This window comes from Pelmatolapia mariae, linkage group LG9 (genome assembly GCF_036321145.2).
Source record: "Pelmatolapia mariae isolate MD_Pm_ZW linkage group LG9, Pm_UMD_F_2, whole genome shotgun sequence".
In the NCBI taxonomy this organism is placed as follows: domain Eukaryota; kingdom Metazoa; phylum Chordata; class Actinopteri; order Cichliformes; family Cichlidae; genus Pelmatolapia; species Pelmatolapia mariae.
Window position 1 is genome coordinate 12,318,453 of NC_086235.1, and position 16,447 is coordinate 12,334,899.

At 39.8% G+C, this 16,447-nt stretch overlaps 1 protein-coding gene across 4 annotated transcripts in view; it reads right to left on the reverse strand.

Annotated features, from left to right (window-relative positions):
* Nucleotides 1-16,447, reverse strand: part of LOC134634211 (dipeptidyl aminopeptidase-like protein 6) — a 240,528-nt gene that overhangs the window by 161,458 nt on the left and 62,623 nt on the right. The window contains exons 1-2 of one of the 4 annotated variants that reach the window (XM_063483271.1): nt 12,244-12,557; nt 11,874-12,046 (exon numbers count right to left, since the gene is read on the reverse strand). The exons of 2 other annotated variants lie outside the window; for them this stretch is intronic. In XM_063483271.1, the coding sequence (XP_063339341.1) occupies nt 11,874-12,041 (168 nt within the window). In that variant the 5' untranslated portion in view covers nt 12,042-12,046; nt 12,244-12,557. Of the gene's footprint in view, nt 1-11,873; nt 12,558-16,447 lie in introns of those variants that run through there. One more of the 4 variants, XM_063483270.1, reaches the window with a different exon arrangement.

Genomic DNA, 16,447 nt, shown 5'->3' on the forward strand with positions numbered 1-16,447 from the left:
ACATTACTCTAGTTACAAGCATAGACATAAAAGATGAGCATATTTTCAGGTTAAAGCCTTAAAGCTAGCTTCTTTTTAATGGCCATAAAGAAAGATTATCCACGATGGGCTCATTAGCTAAAGCTATAGCTATTTTTATACTGTCTATGGCTTTGCAGCACTGTAAAGTCAAAGATGTCAACAACAGAGATGTGTGGATAAAGGAAAAGATATGGTTAGTAGCCAATGGGATAAACATTTAAGTCATTTATTCCCTTTCCATGCTAGATAAACAAAGCCATCTTATGTTTAAAAAAATGATAATTTTAAAGTCAGTTCCTCACCGTGCAATCCGTAAAAATTTCAAGCGACTCAGCTACTAATCAGAAGGTTGGTGGATGGATCCCTACTCTACCTGTCCACATCTCAAAGAATCCTTGGCCAATGACTTGCCTCTGATGCAATCATTGGATTGTGTATGTGTGTAAATGTTAAATAAAAAATATTAGGTATGGATAAAAGCTTTGTGTGAATATGAGTGTGAGATTAGGTGAACATGACTTCTAGCAAAAAGTGCTTTGAGTGTTGAAACTGAGCAGAAAGCTAAAATAGTATCAATAATAGTACTAGTCCATTTACCTCTCAGTGTAGATTTCTGCATAATCATTTTTTTCATGTCTGCTGGAATTCTGGAAGATTTTAGGTTTCTTTAAGCTCAATGACAAATAGGTTAAAGCAGTGATTCCAAAATTTGGAGCGGAGCCCCCTGGTGGGCTGGGAAGGCAATGCAGATGGGCTGCAGTAATAACAGAAATTCTGCTTCAAATTACTCAAAAGTAATTACAGTTACATATTTGTATAAATATATTTATGTAAAAATTGAGTTAACATTTATGATTTAACATTTTTTCTGAAATGTACTGGTGTTTGGGTCCCAGTGGCAGGTGGGTCACACATTGGCCTTAAGACTTTGTATATGACTGGGTACCATCAGAAATTTATAGCCAAGAACCTGTAGTTGTTTTTACTTTTTAAAATAAAAATTTCACGGACATGTAATTGGATTAAAGTGAAGATTTAAGAAGGCTGTTGATGCTAACACCTAACTGTGGTGTGGATTTATAGCAAACAGCAAACAGGAAAATGCATCCTATTGCCTCAGACTGTCACCCTGTGTCAGCTGGGATTGGCTCCTGCCACTCTGTGACTAAGTGGGTTAAGCAATTTTGTTATGCAATCAGCATAACACAGATGTAAAATGTTAAGGGACTGACACACACAAAACACACGTTTGATGAATATAAACCTGAATATCAGCAGTGAATGAAAAAGTTTTTAAAAAGGGCCAAGTTGCCATAGCTTTTGCACAATGATGAGAGCAAACATTAGCAGTAACAGTAAACCTTAAACAGAACCAATCATCAAAAAGTAGAGAGTCTGTCAGTTCAGCTGTACTTATCAGGCATCTCTTGAGTAGGCCGGGTCATATGCTCCCTACATTGTCTCCTGGGAACGCTATTCATCTTTTATTACATAACATACTTGTCAATTATCCACCTCTGGTTCTGATCAAGTCTTTCTCTTTTGGCCTCTTTGCCTTTAAGGCAAAATGCTTTATCTTGTCTGTGGCTCTGCATTCCTCTCTCTGTCCCTCTGTCTCTATACTTTCTTTTCATCATCCTTCATCCTCGGTATCATTGATTTAACCTCACTTTGTATAACTGGCCTTCAGTCCCTGCAGAGCCCGCTTTCAGAACAATACACATTTCAGCCTTTGCCTAAGATATTGCACCTCATTCCTAGATAGGAACAGGACAGCCTCTAGTGGTGCATCAGTGGTACTTCAACTTCATCTTACCTTTTCTTTACAAAGCTCAAAGGCAGAGAGACACTGACACATTCAGATCCATAGACGCTCTTATCATTTACCTCATGGTGTGCTAAAGAAGCTGACACTAAAAGAAAATGATATAAAAATATGCTCTACAGATTGCGTTGATTCACAGTGTCCTGTAACTTATGGTATTTTGGATTAAATCACATGAAACAGACACATCAATACACATTAGGACCACATCTAAACGCTGAACCAAACCTGCAGAGGTAAACACGTTCGGCTAAATATAGACGTGTGGTGCAAACACTTCTGGGAGCAAACTTCTAAGCAAATAAGAGTGGACAAATGGCATCATATAACAGCAAAGTCCCACATGGAGATGAGTTTGATGTCCAAGATCAGTCACTCGTTAACATGCTTGCTGTTTGCAGATTGCTGTAGAGCTATGTGCCTCTCTGCTGTTTCCTCCCTAATCTTAGAAATACTGTGTCCAGTCATAAATAATGACTAAATCAGCACTCCAGTTTTCTGACCCATAAAAGTGAAACGCAACGCAGCTCCTAAGCCCTGTGCTTGTGTGTTTGTGTGTGTATTTGTGCAGAGCTTTGTGTATGTGTCAGAGAGATGGATAGGGCGGGAAGGAGTTCTGCTTGAAGCCCAGTGGAGAAACATTTTGTTGAATGCCTCCCTGTCTTTTTCCTCCTCCTCCTCACCCTTGTGCCTGTCTCTCCCCACAGTGAAAATGCCTCGTGAAGAGGCCGGATATGAATTCATTTTACGCTGAGATGAAGTCAGTAATTTAGTAATGCCCACCATCTGTTATCGTCAGCTAGCTGCCAGACAAGCAGGGGCAACACAAAGAGAAATGCAGCACCAGCTGGAGAGTTGCAGACGTCAACAGTGAGACACATGGTGCCACCTTGCTATTGATGAACAGCCCTTTTTAGAGTCATCTATACTCTGTTTACTGAGCGGTAGCTTCTCTATTCCCCCCAAAATACAGCTTCGGACAGATGTGACAAAAGCCTAACAGTGATAGGGAAGACAGCAGATTTTTTTTTCCATGGTTCAAGGATTGCTATTATTTTTGGGCAGCAGCTTAGCTTTCAAAAAGGACAAATTTGATTCTGACATTATTTTGCCCTTCAGTGAGTTGTACAGGATTATCTCATGTTGTTGCCCTTCCTCTGTGCATGTTTAATCTCTGTTAGAGGTTTAAAGAGAAAGCTGAGGGATTCAGCTTTTCTGCTTTTTCTTACATTTTACCTGTTCGCATAATTATTTGTGTGCTTTGCTATAAATTATACATATGCACAAATGTATATACCAGTGTTTATGTATAGCAGTTCATAAAGGTTTACTTCCAATTTTAAGCTGCCCACCATGTTCGCTTATGCACAAGCCGTAACCTATAAGACTGAAAATTAAACTGCATTTCTTTCTAATGGGGATTCAAAAGGATCTAAGGAACATCCTAATCAAATGCACTTGATTAACTGATAAGGACCGAAAGCCTCTTCGCTCTGAAAAAAAAAAAAATGGCAGCACGGCTTAGGTTTGGAAACTTGCATCTGAACAAACCACAAGACTTCTGGAACAATGTTTTTTTTGGACAGACAAGACCAAAGTTGAGATCTTTGACTATAATGCACAGTGATAACCAAACACAGCATATCAGCACAGACACCTCATATCAACTGTCAAGCACGGTAATGGAGGGGTGATGATTTTGTGTGATTTTACAGCCACAGGACCTGCATTCAATCACTCAACCATGAACTTCTCTGTATATCAAAGTATTCTAGTGTCAAACGTGAAGCCATCTATCTGACAGTGAAAGCTTGGCTGAACATGGGTCATTTAACAGGACAATGATCCCTATAAGAGCAACAAATCTAAAACAGAATTACTGAAAAAGAAAAGAATCATGGTGTTGCAATGACCCAGGTCAAAGCCCAGACCTCATCCAGATGCAGCATTAAGAGAGCTGTACAACAAATGTCTGACAACCTGAAAGAACTGAACCAACATTGCAAAGAAAAACATCCTGAAGCGCCTCCCCACTGGTGTAAAAGACTGATGAAGTCATACAGAAACTAATTAATTCATGTTACTGCTGCTAATGGTGCTTTTATAATCTACTGAAATAATGGGGTGCACTTACTTTTTCAACATGACTGCAAAACTGTTGTGAATTTTACATCACTCACTAGTTTAAGTTCTTTTGTTTGCGTTGTTAGGCAGGTGATAGGTGGATACTACATGGAGTATATACCCAGACTATCTACTAAGGATCACCAATTTTTAATGCAATTATTGGAAGACTAACAGCATTAACAGCATATCCAAGTATCTACTGTAGTTTTCCAGCGAAGGTCTACAATTTTATCTGTATGTTAGCACAAATAACAAATTAGCTGTCTGTGTAATGCATACACAGTATATGCATGACCATTACTAATCACTAAGCATGCTAATGTTAGCTGATAATTTAGCCTCCTCACTCTTGTCCATGACACAGACAGACAGACAGACAGACAGACAGACAGACACACACACACACACACACACACACACACACACACACACACACACACACACACAATATTAAGGGTGACATCAGGGTGGCTAAGTCCATCTTTTATATACAATCTATTATGTTTCCTGAAGAATGACAACAAATACACCCCCACAGCCACCACTATAATGTGTACCTGATTGCTTATCAAGGGCTTCTGAACAATAAATAAGCCATACTACCATTTTCCAGTCTGCTGGCTGCATAATTTATCTTTGGGGAAAATGGTGCACATGCTTCTGTCATGTTTGCTCAACAATAAGTGTTTGAGGACTTGCTGATGAAAGAGAAATTAGCTAGATGAGGAAACAGAGCTGGAGGTCAAAGGGGCTTGTCACTGATATTTAGACTTGACAGTAATCAAGAAAAGCAATTGCTGACTGTAGACAAGCAGGAACAATTAAATCTGCTTTTTTCTGACTGGACAAGGATTTGTGACAGGTGTTTCCTCATCTTTCATTCTATCATTTGTCTTTGCGAGGATATACTGCAGGAATCTAAAAAGCACTCAGAAACTGTAAACATTCTCACTCAGTCGCATTACAAATGCACACACGCACAAAGATCTCCAGATGCCACCATGAATCGAGTGTGTAGACTGATGACTCTATCCTTCAAGTGCCATTATTGATCATTCACTGACTGTTAACTAATCAACACAAGAGAAGGCGAACTCTGCCAAACACTGTTTCTGTAATGAGACGGAATGAGACTAGCCGTAGTTCATTATTCTAAACTAATTAAGACCAGTTCTCTGGGAATACAAGACAGTTGCTACCTTTATATGCATACATTTAAGAGGTTACTACTTGGCCATAGCTACTTACATGTACTGTTCTCTTTATCAAATTAACCACAGTGCAGAGCATTGCCGTTTACTTCATGTTACAACTAGAAACTGAAAATAAGTTATGTTCCAGAGAGGCTCCTACATTCTTGTAAGAGCCACCAGGTTGTGATCTTTGTGGTTGCAAAAAAGAGAATTAAGAAGCCTTGACAGGCTTGATCTTTATAATCACTTTCTTGAAATCACTCACGTGGGGTCTTACTAAATAACATATTAAATATGTTTTGTAAATTTTGGTCATACTGGATACTTTTCCTTTCTAAATTTCAGAATGGAGGCTTATCCAGGGTATGCTCATTGGCTAATGGCTGGTGACTGACAAGCTACATCTGTCCTTTATGCTATATCTGATGTTCACGTTACCATTTCGCTCTGTAGGGGTACAATGCTAATCAAATGCAAGCTTGACTCTCTCTATAGAGGCAGACGTTTTGGCAGTTTGCTGGTCTGGAACATTGAAATATGTGTTAACCACAATGCCAGTCTTCTCAGCAAGTTGTCCCAAATTCAACCTAAGATCTCATCATGCAAACTCGCAGAAACTGCAAGAAATTGAAGAACAAGACCTCAGACTCTACAAACCTCAGTTAGCATGTTAAATGCTAAGGTTCATGACAGTACAAGACTGAACAAGTATGTCTTGTTTGGAAAGGTTGCCAGTAGAAAGCCTCTTCTTTTTAAAAAGGACATGAGAGCATGGCTAAGGTTTGCAAATTACATGGGGACAAACCACAAGAACCTTGTAACAATGTCCTTTGGACAGACAAAACAGACATAATGCATCGTGGGAGATTTGGTGAAAACCAAACAAAGAATATCAACTCAACACTTCATATCAACTTCCAAGCACAGTGGTGGAGAGGTGATGATTTTGACTTATTTTGCAGCCACAGCACAAGAGTCATTAAATCGACCATGGATTCCTCTGTATACCAAAGCATGCTATAGTCAAATGCGAGGCCATATTTAAAACAGCTAAAAACTGGCCCAAATTAGATCATTAACCTCCTAAGGCCCGAACTCTTCCACGACATGCATTTCTAATTTCTCTTTGATATTTGGGCATATTGGGGCCCGATGAATGTAAAAACAAAGAATTTCCAGATTTTTTTTTTACCTTATTTTTGTTTTTAAGACAAATATGAGACACAAATGAGGATATTCATTTAAAATTTTGATAGAACAGTAGCAGTATAATGTCCTCGTAAGTGGATATCAGCCCATGTAGAGCAAAATTGAGTATTTTGGTCAAAATAACCAAAAATGTGATGTCCACATATGTGGACGGCAGGCCCTAGGAGGTTAAACAAAGCTGTGACCCCAAGTATAGAATTTGTGGATAAGTGGTTAATCTGAAAACAGTGGTGCTCTGCACTTGCCAGGTACAGAACAATATCAAATAGATTATCAATAACTGAGTACTGGTCCAAGTGAGCTTTATCAAATAAGCATTCATGCTGCTTCTATTAATATACCATGACCTACACAAATGTACCTTGTGAAATATATACCTAACCAAATCGGACACAAGGTTTTGTTTGTTCAATTTCATCATTTAATATACAGTAAACAGTATTGTCAGAGTATGAAGATAGTCAAAAATATGATATGCTGCAGGATTTAACATAGTAGCAAGGGATTTAGATAACATGAGAGAAGCCTAATCACAGTCATGAATATGCTGAATTCAAAGCAATATAGAAAAGATTACAATTATGAGAATGGGAGTGTAAAACATAAACTGAATCTGTTTGCCCAGTGTGAGGGAAAAATGATTCCCATGACTTATTTAGAGAACTATTATACTCCAAAGTAACCTCCGCATCTGCTGACACAGTGAAAAAAAAAGATATAAAAAGCACATTCTTTAATACAGAGTATATTTACTGCTTCATTTTTTACTGTTTTTTATCATTATTATTCGTGTTATCGTAAAAATGAAATCTGATATTGGCCAGCTTATTAAAAGGGCATTTCAGGGCTCGGCTGTCTCATAATCCATACCCTGAAAAATATCCTCATTTTGTCCGCATGTGCGTGTGTGTGTGTTTTACAGAGAGATAAAGAAAGGGGGAGAGAACTGGTGTGTGTGTGCGTTAATGTGCAGTTGTGGATTTATCCCTTCTCCCCCCTCCTCATCCCTCTTAATGCAAAGTGCAGGCACAAAGCCATTAGAAGGCAGAACAAGTGAGATGAGTTAGGAGAGGGTAAAAAAAGTAGAACTGTGGGACTGTGTGCCTCCCAACACTCACACATATATCACACAAAAACGCCCGCATGTCTCGGTTTGCTAGAGGTCTGAATCTTCGCCAGATCTCTCTCGAGTCTCGTTACGATTGTGCTGATTGTAGTGGACACGGACAAACAAAGACGAGGTGTTTACTCGTGTAATGGGGCCTGCTGAGGAAAAAAACAAAATCACACCACAGGGATGAGACTTTGATAGAAAAAACAAAGATCCATTTCTACTTTTTGCAGGTTTAAATGCCATTGGAGGACATATCTAATTAATGAGGCTGAAATAGGATCAAGTGGGAACCCAAAGGCTTTGCATGTAATCAGGCTTCCACTGGACTAAGAGAGGGTGAAAGGCTACACAATACTGGAAGATTGAACTTTTCATATTTCTGCTTTTCCATAGTTGAGATCTGCTAAGTATTAGCAGATGACAATTGAAGTTCAACATTAAAACTGATCTCCCGTCTATATCCCGAGAGCATATTGCAGATAGCATAGGCTTGCATAGAGAAAGCTTTGGGAGGAGAAAAAAACCCCCAAACATGTTTGATTAGATTGTAATGAGTTGTTCCACCAGCCTGCAATCATTATCAGAGGGGATTTCAGACTAAGATCACTATCAAATATATTGACAGAGAAGGATTTAGCCCACAGTAGAGAATAAGTCAAGCTCATGCCAAACAAAAGCGATAATGAGTTGTTTAAATGCATTGTCTCTGTGAGGGAGACTAATTCCTCTGTATGGAGTCCTCATAGTGAGAACAAACATTGATCAGCAACTTATTATACAACTAGGAGTTTATATAAGCAATCTAATATGATAATATTGTGATTCAATAATTCTGTTGGTACTAATTAGTGGCTGTAGTACCACAACTATGAACTAATTCTGTGATAAATCTAGCGTGTCTCATTTATACAGTATCTGCCTATCTATAATCTATCATGCAGCATGTACGAGGGCTAAAACTATATCTTCTCACATTATAATACCATAGTAGCTAAACATTCTCTCATCATAGTGGCGGAAGACAAAAAAATATATTCGCTCTAAAACACTGCACTGGATATGGTGCTTGATTTATTGGATGCTACTTTTAAAGTGCCTTGTTTATTTCAATCCAGTGGATTTATGTGACATCCAATTCAGGATGAACAGTGAGGTTGGAGCATAATCTGGCTGTCATAGTGTGAAACGTGGGGTACAGCATGGACAGGTTGCCAGTCTGTCTTTGGACTGTGGGAAGAAATGAAAGTACACAGGAAAGAAGCCACACAAGCATGAGAAGAACATGCAAATTCCACAATGCAAGGCTCCCCTCGTAGGTACTGGGCTCAAATTTAAGCCAGTATAAAAAGAGTCACACAGAAAGTGCAGTGTAAGGGTGGAGCAGCAGAGGAGGAGAAAATGCTGGGTAAAGTTTTGAAGTGGCAGGGCTGAGCTGTGTGGTGGCGCTGTGGGGAGCCCGAGTCACTGGATGAGCTCTTCATCCCAGTGGGCTTTAGTTCTCATCCACACAGCATGATGTAAATGTCACCTCCACCAGACTCACTTATTAAGGCCACACAGCTGGAGAGACGCCAAAGCTTGGACTGACATTCAAAATGTGCTCTAGTCAGAAGCAATATAAGAGTACTGTTTAGATATGAGTTTAAATAGTAAGAGCACTTAAAAACTGAACCAGTGAAAACACTGTGTTTTTCCCCCCTGCCACGATCACTCAACAGGCCTGCATTCAGAATTCTTTCTTCTGCAGTATCACACAGCATGCTCTCAGGTGGATATATATGGACTATACATCACTGTTTATATTGATTTCAGATCATGTTCGAGTTCCCTGCACCAACAAACATAAAGACATGACCACCAGTCAATAAATCAACCTCATGTTATATTCATGCAAAGCTCAACCACCGTTTTACCTCCTGCACCTCTACAACATTAGAGTCTGCAGCAAGACAGTTAGCAGGATAAAATTGAAAAACAATAGAAACACACCAAAAAAAAAAAAAATGCTTGGTCCAGACCCCTGCATAAAGTGGATCTGGAACCAGTGGCTCTATATTGTAGTGGGAAGGTTAGCTGGGCATTCTGAGTAATCACCTATAATAAATATTTCTGCCCTGAGTGAAGTGATCTTACCCAGGATGACAGTATCTCTCTCTATGCAGAGGAAATAAGGGGTCACTAAATGACTTGATCAGCATGAACACGACATGGATCATATGCAGATTGGTACCAACTTATTCGGCAACTTCAAAACACCGAATGAGTTTCTCTCTAGTACTTTCAGAGACTTTTAGAATCAATGCTGAGGGGCAATGAAGCTGTTCTGGTGGCACGTCACGACCCAGCACCTTACTAACACAACTTATACTCTTTGTCACCAATCTGTATATGCGTATGTATAATTTCACTGTGAAAGTTCCAAAACTAAATATACCAAAACCTAACAGGCACTTAGTTGGTTTCATTGTTTAACAGACCAAATCTCTCCATCTTCAAAGTTAGCCATATCTCAAATACATGGGGATTAAAGGCATGCTTCTTTATTGTCACCTTAGAGTAGAAATAAATAAATAAATTTTACCACCTTGCATGTTTTACCACCTCAACATTGATTAAGTTAATTTCATTTCAAATACCAGAGTTGAGAGGTGACTACACAGGCCAGACAGATTTGTTGAAAGAAAAGAAAACAGAAAAGTTCTGTTTTTTTAAACTATCTTATAGCACCACTAACTCTGATGCAGCCATATTCCAAATTGGGCTTATAATGGTGTATAGGTTGTATCCTGCAGTTGACATACAGTTAGACAGGGGAAATAACTAGAAATTTGTCAGGCAAGAAAGTATCACTAAAAGAAAGTGAAAACATTTTTGCATTTTCAGTTTAACTAAAAATCAAAACAAAACAATGTTGTCAAGATTTCAGCCATTAAAGCAAACATAAGATTTGACTTCAAAATCTGGACTAACCTTGATTTCAAAGTCTGAAGATCGTCAAACCTTTCACAACTCTAGACTAAAGTATGTCCTTCTTTGTCTTTTAATAGATTCATTTTCATTTTGGCAAATTGCTTTTTGACAAATTGTGGATTCTCCATGAACAGCTTTACTTTTGCCACCTGACCGCAGCTGCTTTATTTTAATTCTTATTCTAAAGGGGTATAAGACAAATACATGGTTTAGAAAATTAGCAATAAAGTGCCACTTTTCAACCACATCCTTTTGTGACAGTAGATCAGCTCCTTTATTAAATGGGGATATTTGTTTTACAAAACTTTATTTTTTTTAAAATAAACTGACCCACTTGCAGTATATTTGTGCCCCTGTTTGTTCATTTTATTTACTTGTTTCATGTGAAAACAATTATATTTTTAAATCAAGAAAAATAATATCAAATGTTTCTTTATGTTTCTAAAATTTGTGAATAATTTTCATACTATATGTTTTGTATCTGTTTAACGGTGATGTGGTCCACCTCAGTTAAATTTATAATTGTAAGTGTAAAGACTTTTTTTTAAAATGTGTTTAATACAAATAAATCTAAGACAAACAAACCTAAGTGGCCCCATTAAACCTGCTCTGTGGATTTATTCCCTCAGCACTGCGGAGAGCGGCAGCAGCGAGTGGAAGGTCAAGTTTCAGCACCATGGACAGCACCACTTTCATGTTTGGCATCACGTCAGGCTCAGAGAGGCGCTATAAATGGTCAAAAGTAGATTTTAAAGAACCTGGACGACCTAAACGAGTCTTTAAAAACCACTCCCACAAATAAATAAGCTTAGGTAAACAAATATAGTTTCAGAACTGAAGATTTTTAACGACAACAAAAAAAAAAATGCGAACATGTTTGGAGAAGGGAGGAAGAACGGCTAGGAGACACATAATGATTAGCGCAGATCCCAATAAAACCAATCAGCATGGAGGATTGGGGGGCGGGGGTGTTGTTGTAAATCACGATTTAAACATTAGTTCCAATCTAATTGTAAGGCACACTTGGTTTACAGTATCCCTAGACAAATAAGCAACACTCGACAACCTCTAACGGAGGTGTCAAAGCACTAAGAAGCCATTTGTAAGATTTATAAAGTTACCAGAAGGCGCCAGAGAACGCACGTTGCTTTTCAAGAGACGTAAGTGATGCGTCATTTATTGACAGATAAGCCAACCATTGAGGGGATGACGTAAGTTTGACAAGTCTGCCTTTAAAAGGGGAGAGCAAGCAGAAGGGCATTAAACAGACTGGGAGATTTATTAGCGCCAAAATTCCATATATTACGCCAATATCCAACTCGCTTAGTGTGTCTTAGAGGGCACTGTAACTATCTGAAAGTGGTCAGAAAATGCATTCGGACAAGTAAAGGTGACTACAGTTCAAGTTTCTTACATCCTCGTCCTCGCAGCGCCGGCGGTGCTGCTGAAACCGGGTTCGTTGGCTCTGCGCCGCACTCTCCCCTTCCACACTTTGTCCGAGGAGGTGGCTCGCCTCTGGAGGGTTGGGGAAGGATTTGTTCGTGTTGATCTTGCCGGTGAATCTCTGATACAGTGACGCCATGTCGACTGCTTGTCATAAAATAAAGAAGGGATAACTTGGCTCTTCTCTCAATCAATAAATGCGCGCGCGCGGACAAACATATACAAAAAGTTCGAGCAGGTCGATCCGCTATGGCTGCAGTGATTCGATTACATGACGCTCTGGTTCAGTTGAAAGAAAGAAAAAAAAATATCACTCTGTGTTCAGGATGCATGGCACGTACTTTCAGGCTCGCCGGTCGGGTCTCAACGATCCTGCAGCAACGCAGTTCCCACACTTTCCCAACTTGATCCCGAACTGATGCAAATACAAGGAGGCTGAATCGAGCACCCCGGACGGACCCGAAAAAAGGGGAGAAGCCAGCCTCGGCTGGTTGATATCCCGCTTCTCTTTCCCTCCCTTGTGGTAGAAAAGAAGGTGACGGCTGATAAACGTCCAGGGAGTGATGGGGCTTTGCCTTACAAGTATTCGCAGACACCAGGTGGTGTGCAAAACAGCTGCGAACGACACAAAGCAACCTTAACACATTAAAGTGCAGGTTTTGCGGTGAAAACTTGCGGTGCTTGACTTGGCACATAGATCAGGTTCTAGTATATCTAATAGTTGTTTTTTTTTGTTGTTGTTTGTTTTGTTTTTAATCTTTGCCTCCATTTGGGTTACAGAGCCGCTTTGCAGAGAGCAAGAGTGCCCTCATGTGGACCACGGCGCAGAAGACCCAGGCATATTTTCAAGGAGACAGGTTTTCATAGAGCATAAAATGGGAAGATTCGTTTCTCTGATATCACTCAGTGAGATTTCCCGCGGTCCCAATCTTCCATATTAGTTTATACCCTCTGTGTTTCAGGTGACAGGTGACAAGAGACGCTTATTTGCTTTCCTATTAAACAACAAAAATATACTGTTTTCTTGCAAAATGCAAGCTGCAAACACAGAGATGAGACGAGTCACCGCCTTTAAGACAGAATAAACTTGCATTTTAAGCCTGGAGCTCAATTAAATCACACATCAAGCTAATTAATTCTATTACTGACTCATCTGCCTGTTGGTTTCCTGTTTTAACAGAATAATGATGTATAATTTCGAGGAGCCCAAAGGGACCTCTTCAAATTGTCTGCTGTCATCTCAGCAGTCATCCAAATCCTAAGGACACTCACTGTCTTGTTTATTACTTTCTTATATACTCACTCACATCTGAGATGCTGTACCTGATCAATGTTTGGCTTTTTTTTACATAAGACGTGAATTAAATGATTGCTTGATTATTAAAAGAGCTTTAAATTAATTATCGATGTATCTGTTTAAACTAAACAACTTTGAATGTCTTGAAATGAAGAAAAGAGCCACTTTTACACCCGCTAAAGTAAATGATTACACACTTTAAATTTCAAGAAGGTAAAACATCTAAAGGCAGTCAAAACAGTTTCTTTGCGATGCTGACTGGCCTCTAAGACACACTTTTTTTTTTTTTGCTGTGCCAGCTCGAGGAGACTCATTTTATACAACAGACCCGGAATCTGTCATCTAATTTGATTTTGTGAGTAGTCACAGGATACAGAACACCTCCCTCTGTGTATTCAACAAGCTCAGCATGTTGGGATTTCTGCCAAACACAGACTAACTCATCCACTCACCACAGCCCAACTACCTCTCAAGTTCTCGAGTCCTCAAGGAGAAGCTTAACGCCACATGAATTGCAAACATCCCTCACATATAACAGCCCACATCTGTTTAGATTTACCCTTTAATTAAGATGACTTCCTAAAAAAAGATTAGACAGGCACACACTGCCACAGCTTCCAACTTGCACAGTACAGACTCATGCCCACCCCCCCAAAAATGTGTTTCAACCCATCAAATCTATCTCAGACTGTGGCAGACAACCCAGAAATGGAATTCAATTTTTAGGTACTGTGATGCGATTAAGCAGAAGGAGAAGAAAACGAGAAAAAAGCCTGTGAAGCAAGATATGTCAAACAGCGGGAAATCCTGAGAGCACTGATGCAGTTAATGTTAAGGTGGGCTGCGTAACATCCTCAGCATAATTATTAATAAAATTAAGAAAGGAAAGAAACTTTCCAGACTGGCATTGTGGTCTGACTTAGACTTTCTGCTATTTTCTCGCATCCGATTAACTTACTGACTAAAATCATACATGGACAGAATTGAATTATTTCTGGGCCTCCCCATTGCTGGATGTAGAGCTAAATGCAGCAGTGCTGTGAGCAGATCAGCGCTAAATCTGGGCAGCAGAGGGCAGAGTTGCATGTTCTAATCCCAGTCAGAGTATTTTGTTTGTGGGCAAAGACTGGCTGACATCAGCTGAGCGGGATACTGAAGATTTTAAAAGGATGAGAGTAAGCTAAGAAAAGTCAGTTATACTGAAAAATACACCTTTCCTAATGATATTACCTGATAACCAAGCAGAACAGAGACAACATAGCAGCTAATGTTTCTTTTTAAATTAGACCTACAAATTATATTGAGCAATCACAAATGCAACCTTCCCAGATGTGTAAGTGTTGGGGGGATTCTTTCTGTGCCAAGAATTCACTACTGTCTAGTGGCTAAGAGCAACTTCATTTCAAAATATTTATTTCTATATTTTTTAAAGTAAATAAATGCTACTCAGCTACCTAAGGAAAAAAAAAACATCAATATGACAATTTTGCTTTCATTCAAAAACTGCAAGCACACTCACAAGTTCATTTGCCGGAGCATCCCATTCTGTCAAGCAGCCATCATGATTTATGATGGATAGTTTCTCATTTCATGCTGCTGTGCAAGAGCCATACTTATCAGGCCACATGTCTCTCCCCGGACTGGAACTACTCTGGAGGGCTGCACTCTCTAAATCCTTTCCTCCATCATAAAAATGAAGGCAGTGCAGAAGCAGCTGCCACAGTAAAGGTGGCAGAGGGAGTTGTTGGGTCGCCGTCCACAGTATTTTCAAAAGCTGTGTCACTGCCAGCACATCTTCAGCTGCTGGACTGCCAGACAGCAATTAATGTGTGCCAAGGGAGGCGGTCGATCATTCTGACAAGCTTTAAGCAACATGAATTATACAAAAGATCAATTTTTTTATGCTAAGGGAATAAATGTCGAAGGTATTAAAAGTTCATGATTTAAAAGGTGAAGTTTAACCCTCAAATTTTTGCCCTAGGAACCCATAAGAATGACAATCCATTAGGGATAAGGGGGCCTTAGGGACACTTTCTTAGATAAGAATCCATTCTAAAAATTGAATCTCACAACTTGCACAAATTAGGATAAGATGAACTTAAAAAAGAATGAGAATGAATAGAGTCATACAGTGCTGCTCTCATTACATTCACACATATGGCAATCAATCTAGCTGGAAAAGTTGAAACAGAGAAGGCGAGGTCTTCCAAGTATGTATCAAATAAAAGACACGTTTGACCTTGTCAGAAGAGAAGAAAATCCCCCAGCTGACGGTGTGATGGGAGCAGGCATTCACAGCAGGAGCAAAAGTTCAGGTGCAGAAGAAAGAAAGAGTGAGAACTCATGAATTTATACGGTGGTGTCACATTTCATTGTTGCAGTCCATTTCTCACTGAGGATACTGTCATAAAGCTCCACCTCCAATCCTGAGCTTCACAGAGAGAGGATCAGTCTAGTCATTACCCGGGATATTCGGGTCCGTTGGACCTCTAGCTGACGATGAGGGAACCCAATTTGAAAATGCAGTCGCCTCACACACCCCGGCATCTGTCCCTAAGTATCTCCAAGATGTAGCAGCTGCAGTTTAAAATGTGGTAGGTTATAAGCCTGATTGATTTAAAGGCTTCTTCTTGGGTTCTTGGATTCTCACAGAAGTTTCAGCTTTAGATTAAAAACCTTTTTTGTGTTCTCCATGCTAGTTGGGGAATGTGTGTATACGTGTGTGTTTGTGACTGTTGGCTTGAGGCTTGTTTTGAATGACAGGGGGAGATTGAAGGTGGTGGAGCCTGACGCTGTTGGACTTAAAATTAAATGGCCAAATTAATAGGTGCTGTCACTTGCCGCTGTGAAACCACCTACTCGCCTCAACACCAATCCGAAGGCAACATCGCTCTTTGATCGACACTCCCCATCTGCCCCAGCGCCGGGGCGGCGATCTCTCATGACGAATCAGAGCACTGGGAAGGAGAAACAAATCTCGGAAATGACAAATAACACGAGGAGGGGGGGAAAGAAAAAAAAGTTTTGACAAATCATATTTTGCTCATGCGGCAGTTTTTATGATGTGTCTATATCAACTGTGGATTTGCCAGCAAAGTGACATGAAGCATGGCGAATTGAGTCGAAATCCTATTTGAAATGGGCAAGATAAAGTCCCCAGGAAATTTAGAGGGACAGCATGAGCAGGAAGGAGGTGCTGAAGTGGGGGGAAATAGAAAAGAGCCAGGAGCTGTGAGCGAGTGTGAGCC